This window comes from Cetorhinus maximus, chromosome 10 (genome assembly GCF_964194155.1).
Source record: "Cetorhinus maximus chromosome 10, sCetMax3.hap1.1, whole genome shotgun sequence".
NCBI classification, from domain to species: domain Eukaryota; kingdom Metazoa; phylum Chordata; class Chondrichthyes; order Lamniformes; family Cetorhinidae; genus Cetorhinus; species Cetorhinus maximus.
Genome location: NC_135888.1, coordinates 20,693,429 through 20,708,867, shown reverse-complemented (window position 1 = coordinate 20,708,867; position 15,439 = coordinate 20,693,429). Strand labels below are relative to the sequence as shown.

Here is a 15,439-nt window from a genome sequence, read left to right as displayed (position 1 = left end):
ACACCGCGTTGTTAACACAAACTGATAAGCCAATGTTGAATAGACTGCTAGCTTGAATTTCTGTTTGAAACTCCATTTTGGTTACTAGCCCACAGACTGGTGACATAAATTTGCGGTCAGGCGCAGATCCATTCAAGATTTTTTACTTGTAAAGACAGACGTGCGAACCAAAGTTTCAATGGATGTTAAACAAAGCTTTACAGTAAACAAGTGTTCTGCAGGGAAAGGAACCTTTGGGAATGGCCTTTAGGAAAGAGATTGTAGGAAAACATGGACCTTGGCAGCTCCCTTCCAATCCCATTACCCAATCAATTGTTCTTATCCCTCTACCCTTTGTCCCAATCAAATATTCTGCACCTTCACCATTCCACTAACCCTCCCAAACCTACCACCTCATGAATACCTCTACTTCTTTCCCTCTGAATTACCCACTTTAACTCTTTTACCCTCTCTTATCTGTCACTCCACTGACACTCAGTTCACTCTAATCCTCCAACTAATTATCCTCATTTTCTATTTTTCTGTTAGAATATTTCATGTGTTAAGAAAATAGATCATTTAACTTTTCTGTCAACAAATACAAGTGAAATTACTGGATTTAAAATTCAACAGTTTTTAAATATCAATTGAAGTAACATTAGCTTGAGGAAAGACACTTGTAACAGAAACATCAACATAACAGGCCATGTTTTCCATTGGTAACTACAGGGATGGATCTATCCTGGGGAGCAAGGGTTGAGGGGGATGAGGGCCAGTGGTAGGAGGTACAGAACAGAGAAAAAGGGGTAGGGTTGGTGTGAGAAGTGGAGGGGGGTTGGAAAGCAATAGAGAGGAAGGTTGGAGAGGAGGATTTTGGGGAGGTGGAGTTGGGGGTTAGAAAGAAGGGAGGGTCAGAGGTTAGAGAGGAGGGAAAGTGGGGGTTGAAGTGGAGGGAGTGGGTGGGGTTGGAGGGGGATGAAGGAGTGGAGAGGGAGATGAGAACGTGTAGAGGGGGTAGGGAGGTTTTGGGAATGTGGGGAATGAAGAGGTGGTTGGGAAGTACAGGATGTGCATGGAGAGGTTGCAAACGACAGAGTGGTGGATGAGGGGACTGGGAGGATGAGGTGGGGAAGGGGTTGAGGGGTATACAGTGGATAAGGAAGGTTGAGTTGAGCAGAGAGTGATCGATATTGAGGATGTGCAGATTGAAAGTGGGGTGAGGGTTAGATAAGTTAGTTACGGAGAGGTTGTGGGAGATAGTGTGTAGAGGCAGGTGGGGCATTGAGCAGATTGGGGGGGGAGTAAGGAGTTTGGCAGTGAGGGGGATACAGGCATGGGGTGGGAGGAATGCTGGGTGTGGTCAGTGAGGGTGATTGTGTTGGGTGATGCGAGAGACAGGCAGTGAATGAGTAGGTCGGGTTAGTTGGGGAAGGAGTGAGGGAGGTGGGTTGGTGGTATGAGGAATGGTCAGGGAGTTTGAAGAGGGGTGTTGGGTCGGGTGGAGAGGTTGAGAGAGTTGGGGAATGGGTGAGGGGGTTTGTGTTTGCTGGGGAGGGGATGAGGGAGTTGGGGGAGTGTGAGTGTTGGGTCTCTGTCCTCTCCCTGGGAAAACTTGTCAGTAGGAGGATCGATCCAATCCGGCTCACTGGCCAGGAAATGAATTCAAACTTTCGTTTTCGCTTTCCCTTCCGCTTGTTCTTTGGGAACCTGTGTTACAATCGACACCGCTGCAATTGGTAAGTTTTATTTGCTAAAGAAACGATTAATTTTCATTTCCTGGCCGGGGTGGGAATCGCAGTGCCAGAAGTTTGAGACAGTTTTGTTCAGAAAGTGTTAAACGTTCTCTTTCCTGGAGCGATGCATTCATGAACTTTGCAAAATCTTAAACTATAAGTAGAGCAGATAAGAGTATCAGATGTAATGTCAGAACTGGATCCTTCAACTTAGAAGTAAATTAACACAGGCTTTTCATATACAGTTGCCCATTTTGAAGACTTGCGTTTATATGGCACCTTTCAGTGAGTTTCAACACACAGGCACTGTAGCGCGGCATCCTACTCGCGCAAAGCAAGATCCCACAATCAGCAATGTAGTACTGACCAGATAATCCGTTTTAATTATGTTGATTGAGGGATCAACATTTGGCCAGAACACAGGAGGATAACTCCCCTACACTTCTTCGAAGTTGTGGGATCTCTTAAGTCCGCCCCAGACAGCAGACGGGGCCTCCAAGGTTCTAAGGTCTCCTTCAACAGTGCAGCACTTCCTCAGTACTTCCTCAGTACTGCACTGGAGCACCAGCCCAGATTTTGTGTTCAATTGTCAGGAGGGGAGCCTGAACCTCCAACCCTCTGGCTCAGAGGGAAGAGTGCTCCCCTCTGTACCCCTGCTGGCATGTTTTACCTCACTGTATTATCACGAGAAACCGAAATTCTAATAAATACTAGTCATCACGGATTTCCAAAGAGAAAGTCATGCCTTACTAAAAAGAGGTAACAGAAAGAGTAGGCAAGGTTAATGTCGTAGATGTATTACATTTGGATTTTCAGACTGTCTTTGATAAGGTACCCCACATAAGACTAAAGTCAGAGAATGGATAGCAAGAAGGCTACAAAACAAACAAACAAAAAGAGAGGGCCGAATGGCCTACCTCTATTCCTAAATTCCTATGGATAGGGAGGACGGGTTAAGGGTAGTTCCTTAGACTGGCGAAAGGTGGGCAGTGTTGTTCCTCAGGGATTGGCACTGAGGTGACTGTTATTCATAATTTGCTTTAACATTCTGGACTTGGGAATCAGAAGTATAGGTGGGTAAGGGAGTGATTTTCCCAGGCCCTTGGAGGTGGGTTTGGAGGTGGCAGAGTGGGCTTGGAACATTAGAACAAATGTCGTTAGAAGGAATGCGGATGTATTTGCTGCTTTTCCCAGAGCCGGCTTGTGCGCGTGTCCGGCAATCCACTCAGCAGTGTTGTTATTGAATCAACTGGCAACCATTTTGCCAGGAAAAGAGTGTTTTACCAGTGGCCACATGGGATCTCTATAGTCTCTGCAACTCATTAACTCACAGGTGGTCAGTGCACAATGGGAGGTTGAAGTAGCGTGAAAATAACATGCAATCTGAACATTAAGATCAGCATGAGGTCATCCATGGGCAGAGGGTCACTATTGCAAGAGCAGCTCCTGGAGACTGCAGTCACAGACAGTGCTGGCGGGTGCAGAGATGGCTGCCTGATCCTTAGCCTTCTCATGCATCCATCCTCTCTTGTGCCATTCACTTCAGCAGCATTCTCACTGCAGCCACAGTGAAGGCTGCTAGCTGCCCTGTAAATCCTGGGCCTCCCACCTCCTCAACCTGCCCACCATCCTTAATTGGACAGTGATCCTGGAGGCAGGCTTAATTGGGTGCTTCCAGGGCGATTGGACCTGCAGACTCGTAACTACGGTGAACTGGGTCGTGACCCGAAAGTTGTCCTGACATCTGGAATAAAACCAAGGTGGGAAAATTCAGCCCATAATTTCTAAATTTGAGGACGACACTAAATTGGAGGATGTAGTCAATACAAAGGGAGACTGTGACAAAATACAAGACACAGATAAGCTTGCAGAATGGGCATTTAGTTGGTGAATTAAGTTCAGTATAGGTGATGATGAAATAAAAAGCCACATATCCAAGTTTGCTGATGTCACAAAGATAGGTGGCATTATAAGCAGTGTAGGTGAAAAGTGTAAAATTACAAAGAGATATTGGTAAGTGAATGGGCAGAATTGTGGCAAATGAATTTCAATGTAGGCAAATATGAGGCCATTCACTTTGGACCTAAAAAGAATAGAACAGGACACTTTCTAAATGGTGAAAAGCTAGAAACAACCTGGGAGTCAGGTCCATATATCATTAAAATGCTGGGAATAGGTACAGAAAATAATCGAACAGTCTGATGGAATGATGCTCTTTATATCTAGAGGACTAAAATACTAGGAGGTAGAAATTATGCTACAGCTATATAAAGCCCTGGTTAGACTACACCTGGAGCAATGTGAGCAATTCTGAGTAGCACACCTTAGAATGAATACATTGGTCTTGGAGGGAGTGCTTGGTAGATTTACTGGGAATGATATCTGAACTCCAATGGTTAAATTACGAGGAGAGATTAACCAAACTCGGGTTGTATTCTCTGGAATTTAAAAGGTTAAGGTGTGATTTGATCAAAGTTTTCAAGATATGAAGGGGAACAGATAGGGTCGAGAGAAATTATTTCTGCTGGTTTGAACATTTAGGAACAGGAAGCATTGTCTAAAAACCAGAGCTAGAATTTTCAGGGATGAAATTAGGAAACACTTCTTCACAGAAAGGAGTACCAGTCTAGATTTTGTACTCAAGTCACAGGAGTGAGACTCCCACAACCTGCTGACTGAGAGGCAGGAGTGCCACAGCTAACATGCTTGAAGACCACCACTGTTAAAAGCTACGGTATGTTTAGCAAATTCATCGGAACTGCCACTTAATTTTTCAAAATGTCTCATTTGTTTTTCAGTCATTTACATGATAGAACTTACCAAGAGCAGACCTACCAGACATGGCAAAGCTGAATGGTGCATACATTGTTGGAACAGTGTTGATAGCACTAGTGGGAATTTTCATCTATTGCTTTATCAGCGATGAGTGCTGTGATTGTCATTGGATATCACTGGATGCAGAAGGTCAAGTTTTAATTTAAACTGCTTTCTAACTGCACATTTTAGTTTGGAATTGCTGGGTTAGTGCTGCTAATATTATTGAAATGATGACGGCTGTGGAAAATGTCTTTGTTTTTAGTCTTGACTATTCCAGTGCTCTCTGGGCTGGCCTCATGTCCTTCATCCTGCGTAAGCATCTGTTCATCCAAAATTCTGCTCCCTGTATCCTAAGACACACCAAATCACATTCAACTATCACTCTCTGTGCTCGGTGACCTACATTGGATCCTGGTCCAGCAATGCCTCGATTTTAAACTTCTCATTTCTCCATGACCTCACCCCTCCATATCTCTGTGACCTCCTCCAGCTCTACAACCCCCCACCCCCAAGATCTCTGCGCTCCTCTAATTATGACCTGTTGTGGATGCCCAATTTTAATTTCCCTGTGGCAGCCATGCCTTCAGATGCCTGGGCCCTAAGCTCTGTAATTCCACCTCCCCCCCCCCCCCCCCCCCCCCCCCCGCAACCACCATAAACCTCTTACCTCTCCCTCTTTAAGACAGTCCTCAAAACCTTCCTCTTGGACAAAGTTTTTGGTCATCTGTCCTCATATCTTACGTGGCTCAGTGTCAAATGTTGTTTTATTATCACTCCAGTGAAGTGCCTTGGGACATTTGACTATGTTAAAGGTGCTATATAAATGTAAAGTGTTGTGGTTCATCTATCCCTGCACCAACATTCCTCTTTCTCAGATATTATATGTTATATCAGGCATAACTAACTATAAATCGAGCTTCAACAAAAATACTTGAGAAACAAAGGATATCAAATTCTCCATGATTTCTGACCTGATGATACTTTCACAGAATCACAGAATTGTTACAGTGTAGAAGGAGGCCATTCGGCCCATCGTGTCTGCACCGGTTCTCTGAGCATTTTAACTTAGTGCTAATCTTTTTGTTTGATGCAAGTGCATTCTTGCTATAGCTTCAGTGAGAATATCATCAAGCTGCCACTGTAAGGACAAGTGATATACGACAATGAAAAACTAGTGTCTTAAAAAGCAATGATTTCAGAGCAGATTGTGCCTATTCTCTCTGGTTGTCACTCCCTGGCCACACTCTGGTGTCTTCAGGAGCATGAGAGGGCTGCATTGATAAAGAAATGCTTTCTGCAGTGGAATCCAGAAAAGTGTAAGCTAAAAACCTCAGAGAATCGCTTTCTTCTCCTAGCTTCAAGGGAAAAATACCCTACCCCATTAAACGTGTGACCGTAGGAGAAGTAGGAACATTAGGAAGAGGAGTTGGCCATTCCTCCCCATAAGCCTGCTCTGCCATTTAATAAGATCATGGATGATCTGCACCCCATTTCCATTACTCAACTTTGCTCCATATCAATGATACCCTTACCCAATAAAAATCCATCGATCTCTGTCTTGCAAGCTCCAACCCTAACCCTAACCTCAGCTTCCATAGCTTTTGGGGGGAAAAGAATTCCAGATTTCCACTACCTTTTGTGTAAAAAGATACTTCCTGATTTCACTCCTTAACTCAGCATTCAGGAAGCTGCTTTCCGATTGCCCTGCTTCTCCACAAGCTTCTCTACACTGGTACCTTGCTGATAGATTCTATAGTATGACAAAGAAAGGTTGTGACATTGTGCCACTTATCCAATAGTTACCCACTAAAATTTAGGGCTGGTGTATTCAGGTGTACGTGAATTTTTAATGGCATGATAAATCTTAATTACTGACAAGCAGCCTCTATGACCCTGAAACTTTACTTCTACAAATGTGGAATTTCATTCCTTCAGAATTTAATTATAGTTAGAGATCTTTTTTAAACTTTTTTTTCTGTTGTCTTTTATCTCTCTTTCTTAATCCTATCTTTCTTTCCCTCATTTTCTTTTGCTTGCTGTGCGTGAGTTTACAATGAATTAAATATCCAAATTTATAAAAACAAAAATAAAGACTTACAATTGCATAACATTTTTTACAACCACTGGATGTCGCAACTCAGTTTACAAGCAATGAACTGCTTTTTGAAGTGTAATTACTGTTGTAATGTTAGGAAATGCGGCAGACAATTTGTGCACCACAATCTTCCACAAACAGTAAGGTGTAATGACAAGGTCATATGTTTGTGTGTTGTTAGTTGGGGGATAAATATTGGCCAGGACACTGACGATCACTTCCCTCCTCTCCTTTGAAATGATGCCATGGGATCTTTTACACCCACCTGAGAAAGCAGACAGGGTCTTGGTTTAGTGTCTCAGCTTCAAGTTAGCACCTCTGACAGTGCAGCTCTCTCTCAGTACAATACTAGAGTATCAGCCTAAATTGTTTTGCTCAAGTCCTGGAGTGGGACTTGAACCCACAACCTTCTTACACAGAGTCGAGTCTGTTAACCACCAAGTAACAGCTGACTTCCTGGTTCAGACTCTGTGTGTCATCGTGAGAATTCTTGAATTTGATTAGTTGAAGAATCACCTTATTACTTGACCTGCACCTACACACTACAGGGGGGTAGAGAGCACCGTGCTGCAAAGGATCTCTCACTATTATGAGCTGCAGTTCAAAAGCCCATGAAGAGAAGGGGATAGAAGGAGGCCATTTGTGTCTGCACCGGCTCTCTGAGCATTTTAACTTAGTGCCAATCTCTTTGTTTGATGCAAGTGTATTCTTGCTGTAGCTTCAGTGAGAATATCACCAAGCTGCCGCTGTAAGGACAAGTGATACAAAAGCCAAATATTGTGGATGCTGAAGATCTGAAATAAAAACAGAAAGTGCTGGAAAAACTCAGCAGGTCTTGCAGCCTCTATGGAGAGAGAAACAGAGTTAACCTTTCAAGTCCAATATGACTTCTTTGGAACACAAGTGATGATGTTTCAATATTTGTTGAATTTTGTATCCCAATTCTTACTGTTAGTTGCTAGAGTACAGAGTTTGTAGTGAGACTACGAAAATAACATAGGATTAAATAGGATATATTGCACAGAAATAGGCCATTTGGCCCAACCATAACATTGCCAGACTTAATGCTCCACTCAAGCTTCCGCCTCTCTTTCCTCATCTAAATCTATCATCATAATTCTCTATTTCCTTCCCTCCCATCTGCTTGTCTAGCTTTCATTTACTATTTTGCAATGTGTCAATACTATTTGCCTGTAAGACAATAGCTTTGATTTTCCCAATATTTAACTACAAGAAGTTACAACTCATCCAAGAATGGATGTTGGACAAACAGTTTGACAATGCAGCGTCAGTGAAAATAAATGGTGGAGAGGTAGAATTGGTTGTCACCAGCATATACCCATTGGAATGTAATGAGCAGCAGTTTTAGTTGTGCCTCAGTTGGTAACATCCTCATGTTCAAATCTATTTCCAGAAACTTGAACGCAGAAATCTAGACTGAGGCCCCAGTGCAGTACTAAGGGAGTGCTACACTCTCAAAGACGCCGTCTTTCAAATGGGACATTAAATCAATGCCATATCTGCCTTCTCAGGTGGACGTGAGCGATTCCATGGCACTATTTTGAACAAAAGCAGGGGAGTTCTCCCCAGTGTCCTGCCCAATATTTATCCCTCAATCAACATCAGATTATTTGAGTATTATCACATTGTTGTTTGTGAGAGCTTGCTGTGTGCAAATTGGCTGCCATCTTTCCTACATTACAACAGTGACTTTCCTTGGAACAGGCTTTGGCTGTAAAATGCTTTGAGATGACCTGAGGTAGTGAAAGACGCTATATAAATGCAATTTTTTCTTATTAACATGACTTTTCTTTGCTGATTATTAATATAGGATTAGAGAAGGATTTCACACACAAACTGTTTGGACAGCACATTGCAAATGAAGTGATCGTTAAAGCGGTTAAAGGTTCTTTAAGTACCCCTGATCCCAAGAAACCCCTCACCATGTCTCTACACGGTTACAGTGGCACTGGCAAGAACTTTGCTGGTCAACTAATAGCACAGAACCTTTACAAAAATGGAATGAAAAGCCAATATATCCATGTATTTGTGTCTACTCTCCATTTCCCTCATGTTCAACTCATTAACCAGTATCAGGTAATCGCTGTGTTATAATTATGATTAGTAAGATGTTCCATGTAATGAAGATTCCTGGTATTATAAACTCACAGATACATTATACTGCAAAACCCATGAAAATCCTGATTTTTGTTCAGTTTTTAATGTTGGATGATTCCTGAACTGAAGTTTGTATTATTTTGTTTTGTTCCTTCATTTATCATGGGACTTCTAGAACATGTACTAATAATTGTAGGTTATCATCTTTCCTTCAGTGTCGCTGGGTCAAAATCCTGGAATTCGCTCCCTAACAGCTTGAGTGGGAGCACCTTCACCACGCAGGCAGCAGCCATTCAAGTAGGCAGCTCACCAACACCTTCTCAAGGGCAATTAAGGATGGAGAATAATAAATACTTTGTTAACGGCGTCTATATCCCAAGAATTCATTTTAAACAACCCTACTTCATCGAGAGCATCCCTCTTCCTCCAAGATTGAATCTTAAACTGCCTGCCCATCCCAAACAGAAACCCAACACTATTAGCTAGAGCAGCACTACAGTTCCATTTTACATTTGAGCCAATATATTGTACTAAATTTCATGGCTTGTCAGCCAAAACTCGATGATGTCAGGTGGTTTTGCGGAGGTAGTGTTGGGTTGGGGTGGTGGCCATCACTGTTGGGAGTGGGGGTGTGGGGATTGGGAGTGGAAAGGTGTTACCAGCTTCCCTGGGATTTGTGGCTGCTTTAGATACCTGAACAAAATTGGTAAATTGCTGTGTGTAGGTGTCCTGCCCTCCACGTCAATATGGAGTCCAAACCAAAGTGTGGAACACTCAACTTATAGCTGGTTTCCATCTAACAGTAGATGTGATGTGTCCCACCAATTACTTGTAAATGATATTGGGAGGAAATACATTTTTTTTTTGCAATTTGTTCTCTTGCCTAAGAACGCAACAAATTGGCGCAGGAGAAGGCCATTCAGTTCCCCAATCCTGTTCTGCCATTCAACCCAATCATGGCTGATCTTTAACCTGAACTCCACTTTCTCAGACTTTCCCCATATCCCTTGATTTTCTTTCCCCAAAAATCTATCAATCTCAGACTTGAATATATTCAACCACTGAGCAGTCACAGCTCTCTGGGGCAGAAAATTTCAAAGATTCACAACCCTTTCAGTGAAGAAATTTCTCCTCATTTCAGTCCTAAATGGCTGGCCTCTTATCCTAAGACTGTGACCCCTGTGTTCTAGACTCTTCAGACAGGGACAACTGTCTCTTAGCATCTACCCTGTCAAGGCCCTTAAGAATTTTATGCGTTTCAATGAGATCGCCTGTCATTCTTATAACCTCCAGAGAGTATCGGCTCATTCTAGTCCATTTTATGAAACTTGAGTTAAATCACAGTTAGGTGATTATTATTGGTCACTTTAATTTATCTTTCAATAAACTAATTACATCAATAAGTGATGCAAAATTTTTTTAAAAACATAGAAGTGAAGCAAAGCCCACTATTCTGGGGCACTTTTCTTTTAATTTACAGAATGAGTTACAGATGTGGATACGTGGAAATGTTACATTATGTCCCAGATCAATGTTTATATTTGATGAAATGGACAAAATGCATCCAGGTCTCATCAATGCTATCAAACCTTTCCTGGACTACACCAGTGATGTTGACAAAGTGGATTATCGAAAAGCAATATTCATCTTCTTGAGGTAGGTACGCACAAAGTAACAAGCAGGTTAGACATGGCAAAAACTGGGCAGAGTTCTTGTTCTTGATCATTAACCAATAAACCTGGTGAAAAGTCATGATATTTCTAAGTATTGGACAAATGGGACAATTTTACTCTAACCTTCCCTTTGAGAAACCTATGGAATTGGGTGCAATGCTGCTTTTACACTATGCCTGGTTTAACTTTCCATCAAAGTCACTTGAGTGTAATATTGAGCAGGGGGGTAAAGCTGCCATTCCATCTGATCCCACAAGATACCCACCCTGTGAGTTAGGTTAAAAATTGTCCCTTTGTGGTTGGCTCCAAGAGGGACTTAAATATAAAAGTTCGACTATGATGTAGAAGAAATCGTGAATGGCTTTAAAATCACCTCTTTCTGCCACTGCTACATTGAATTACATCAAATCTACAGAACAGAAACAGGCCATTTGGCCCAATGGTCCATGTCAACATTTATGCTCCATATGAGCCTCCCCCACCCCTCCTCATCTAACTCTATCAGTATATCCTTCTATTCCTTTCTCCCTGACATGGTACATCTAGCTTCCCCTTAAATGCATCCATGCTATTAGTCTCAAGTCCTACATTTTTACCACTCTTTGGATCTCTTGAATTACCTGTTGGAGTGATGTCTCACTTTATGCTTGTTGATCTTGCTGAGGATGATTAATGACATCTGATTCTCTTTTCCCTCAAATAGCAATTCTGGTGGTGACAAGATAAATGAATTTACCTTAAGCATTTTGATGAGTGGAAAGGATAGGGAGAGCATTGAGCTGGGTCAGCTGGAAGAGGAACTCTCCTTGATGGTCTTCAACAATAACAACAGTAAGTGTGCGTCACTCACAAGTGGAGAATAAAGCAGAGTACAAAAATACTAGTTGACAAAATGTATTCTGTCTGTTTTACAGTCCCTCCCCACTACACCCCTGTTCCTGACTGAAAAATTGTATACATCTTCTACATTGCTTTTGTTCCTTTCCTCAACATTTATAAATCATAGAGTACAATAGTAAGGAAGTAATGATGAAGATTTAAAAAACAATGGTTAAGCCTTATCTGAAGTATTTTGTATCCAACTCTGGGCACCACACTTTAGAAAGGATGCTAAACCTTTAGTGAGGGTGCAGAAAAGATTTGCGAGAATGGTTCAAAGCATTAGGAACTTCAGTTAAGTACATAGATTGGAAAGCCTAAGGCTGTTGCCTGCTGAGAGAGGAAGATTAAGTGGAGATTTGACAGAGGTGTTCAAAATCATGAGGAGTCTGGACAGACTAGATAGGGGGAAACTGTTCCTGTTGGCAGAAGGATCGAGAGCAGAAGGCACTGAATCAAGGTGATTGGCAAAAGAAGCAACGATGACATAAGGAAAAACTATTTTTACGCAGTGAGTGGTTAGGATTTCGAATGCATTGCCTGAGAATGTGATGAAAGCAAATTCAATCGTGGCTTTCAAAACAGAAATGGATAATTACCTGGAGAAAAAAATTGGCAGGGCTACAGGGAAAAGATGGGGAAGTGAGACCGGGTGAGTTGCTCTTGCAGAGAGCCGCCGTGGACATCATGGGTTGAATGGCTTCCTTCTGTGCTGTAACCATTTTATAATTCTATGTTAAAAGGAACACTCGAAGATGAAGACCAAAAATGGCCTTGTCCTTAAATATCGGTTAAACAATAAAAGCCTAAACGGTTAGCACTATGTCTTCTCCCTTCTGTGGCCTAGATTCAAATTCAACTAAGACAAATTAAACAAACTAGGGTTGTGTTCCTTTGCATTTAGAAGGTTATGCGGTAATTTGAATGAAATTTTCAAGATATTAAGAGGAAAAGATAGGGTAAATTGGCAGAATCTATTTTCACTGGTTGGGGAGTCTCGGACTAGGGGGCAGAGTCTAAAAATTAGAAACACACCATTCAGGAGTGAAATTAGGAAACAATTCTACACAAAAAAGGTGGTAGAAGTTTCAAACTCTCTTCCACAAATAGTATTTGATGCTAATCAATTGCTAATTTTATATCTAAGATAGATAGATTTTTGTTAACTGAACGCATTAAGGGATATGGGGTGAAGATGGGTATTTGGAGTTAAGTCACAGATCAGTCGTGATCTCATAGCTCAAGTGGTCAAATGGCCTCCTGTTCCTATGTTCCAATAAAGGGTAAATGTCCTCTCTTCAGTCCCAGCCCTAGCCTACTGGCATACTGTACCTCTATGTTGAAAGCTCTGACACACTTCTTTCAGTAAAGCAGTGGAGGGTACTAGTGGGCTGACCGAAAAATGCCATGGTGAGCCATGAATGTACTGATTGAGTCCATGGAGACCCAGCAAGTTAACCTATGACTAGCTGAATCATAACGATCAGATCAAACCTCAACTTTCAATCTCCAGTTAAATAACAAGAGCCAATGTTGTGGTTGAGGGTTCTCTACAACTTGACTCAGTGCCAGGGACAGGGAAAAAAAATCTCTAATGCTTCTCTTTTCTGCTCACTAACCTGTGACTCCTGCTGAGTCTGTTCCTGTGTATTGATGGGGCGAGGGTAGAATCAGGTTGCTAACATTCCCTGCCAAGTCTCACGTGGTCAATGACTACTGGGGCAATGCGCTGGATGACAATGAGCATCAGAGTCAATGCCTACGGGAGAGAAGGAGAGGAGAAAATTGGCACTGAAAGGAGGGAACTAAAAAATATCCTCACTCTGAGAAACATAAAAATGAGCGGAATTATTCATTTTGCTAGCTATATTAACCTTTTTTAAAATAAAAAGCATTTCTCTTACAGGTGGGTTCTGGCAGAATAACCTCATCCAAACCAACTTGATTGACCATTTTATTCCCTTCCTACCTCTGGAGTTTAAACATGTCGCGTCATGTGTGAGAGCTGAACTTGCAACCAGAGGAGTGAAGAATGAGAGCATCGTCACCACAATAGCAAGTAGTATGGTCTACTACCCGAAAGAGGAGAAGCTGTTCTCATTGAAAGGTTGTAAGACCGTGACCTCCAAAGTGAACCTGTACTTCTAAGTCACAAAGCTTACAGGAAGAAGGTTCCACATACCTCTTTGGTATGGACAGAATCCCTGGGACTGATTGACGAGGCATTGATCTACTTGTGGCTCTGTTAACTGAAACCCTCCCCACCACGACTAGGTAATTACCTTGAAAATCACAACGAACAAATGGGTTATTGCCAAGCGTTTTTGTGACGTTGTAACACATGGTCCTGTGTACGCTAAAGAATGAATGATCGTGATGTCTGATTAAGACATAATCTGCAACTGACATTAAAAAATATTTAATTGAACCAATTGAAAGTAACTTGGTTTGTAGGGTTAAATTTTGCTGTAAAGTGTCAGTGAAATGTTTAGGGTGGTTTACACCCATTTTTTTAAATCCCAAGATCCACTTAAAGCCATGTTATAAGTATTTTTTTTAATTCCAGTTAGCGTGTGTCCCAAATCACTGGCAATTTATTGCTTAACAATTGCTGGTTGATTACAGAAAAATGTCACAGTACAACATATGTAATATTATGAGTAAATTATTATTTTAAAAAAAAACAAATGTAGCGCAGGAGTGTTAGACCTGCTGTGCTGTACTTTTTCTGTGTTTGTTCAATGTGCTAAAGTTTCAAGCTGGGGCCAAGTTCCTTGGTCAAAAAGACCGTGAAAGCAAGTATCCAACTGAATTAGCTTGCCACAGGTAACCATTCTGGAAGTGGAGGTGGCTGAGCAGGAAAGATAAGAATGTAGCATAAGAATATCAACAGACTGTGACATACTCTGCAGTCAGAAACCTCCTTGCATAGAGGTTTGTAAAAATGTGGATTGCACTGCCGCAATAAACCCATAGACGCATAATAAATTGAGGTGTTTAAAGAGCAGGTAGGTGCATCCTTGGGAGGTAGGGCTACTAAGGGTGATGCAGAACACAACATAGCAAATTGAAAATAAAAGGAGCAGATGCAATGAATATAAATGACGGAGCAGGTTCAACGGGTCCAAAAACATACTCCTGAACTTATGAGTTTGACTTTTCAATTTGTGTATTTACGCTGAGAATAACAAAGTATCCCCTCTGCTGTGGAGTGGGGTGCGTGGAGTTGGAGTAATTTTGTCTGTCAACACTGACTTTCAGCTTATTTTTTTTTTTGCTTTTTTTTTCTTTCAGCTTATTACTAAAATACATGGTTCAGGTTGGGTAGGTACTTGGAGCTACGTTATGTGACACAAAGCTAACGAGACCAGTTCGGTGCACTTTTATATGGTTGTGTTTTATTCCCCACCTCCACCCCTAATATTTGTGTATGCTGTGTTGATTAAGGCGGAAAATCAGTGGTAGGATAGGAAATGGAAATCTAGCATTTCTAGTTCAGATACAGCATTGTCTTGATACAGTGTTGTGTACACATGGGATACCTTCACCTCAGAGTTAGATGTGCACCGTCTGCTGCACTAGTGGAGCATTACACTTCTATTTTCCTGGGTCTAATAATTGAAACTGCCGTTTTGGCACTCAGTGATGGTTTATACACTATGAATCTGCACCTACTAAGATCCTGGATGATTGAGAATCTCAGAACAGCCTAAGAAATGTGATTCAGATTTGGAAAAGTGATTGTTAAATTATCTGCTTGTCTCAGTCGGGAGCACACTTGCCTCTGAGTCAGGAAGTTGTGGGTTCAAGCCCCACTTCAAAATAATTTAGCGCATTATCCATGCTGATGCATCAACGTGGTACTGAGGGGGTGCTGCACTGTGGGAGATGCCATCTTCCAAGCAAGACCATACCTGCTCTCTTGGGTGGACATAAAAGAATCCATTGCACTATTTGAAGAATAAGAGTAAAATCCTGCACTGGCCTGCCAAAAATCTGTTCCTCAACTGACACCACAAAAAATTTTCATTATTGCTGCTATTGCTGTTTGTGGGACCTTGCTATATGCAAATTAGATGTTGCAAATGCAATTGTATTTAACAGTATTCTGTGACAAAAAAATGAATAAAATAAATTTAAAAGTT

At 41.7% G+C, this 15,439-nt stretch overlaps 1 protein-coding gene across 1 annotated transcript; it reads left to right on the top strand.

Moving 5' to 3' along the window:
* The first annotated feature begins 1,667 nt into the window (after positions 1-1,667).
* On the top strand, positions 1,668-15,439 carry LOC144685517 (torsin-1A-like). Its single transcript, XM_078550104.1, has 6 exons — positions 1,668-1,715; positions 4,511-4,676; positions 8,456-8,721; positions 10,223-10,398; positions 11,119-11,246; positions 13,201-15,439. Exons 2-6 carry the CDS (start codon positions 4,553-4,555, stop codon positions 13,440-13,442), a joined length of 936 nt encoding a protein of 311 aa, XP_078406230.1. The 5' UTR covers positions 1,668-1,715; positions 4,511-4,552; the 3' UTR covers positions 13,443-15,439.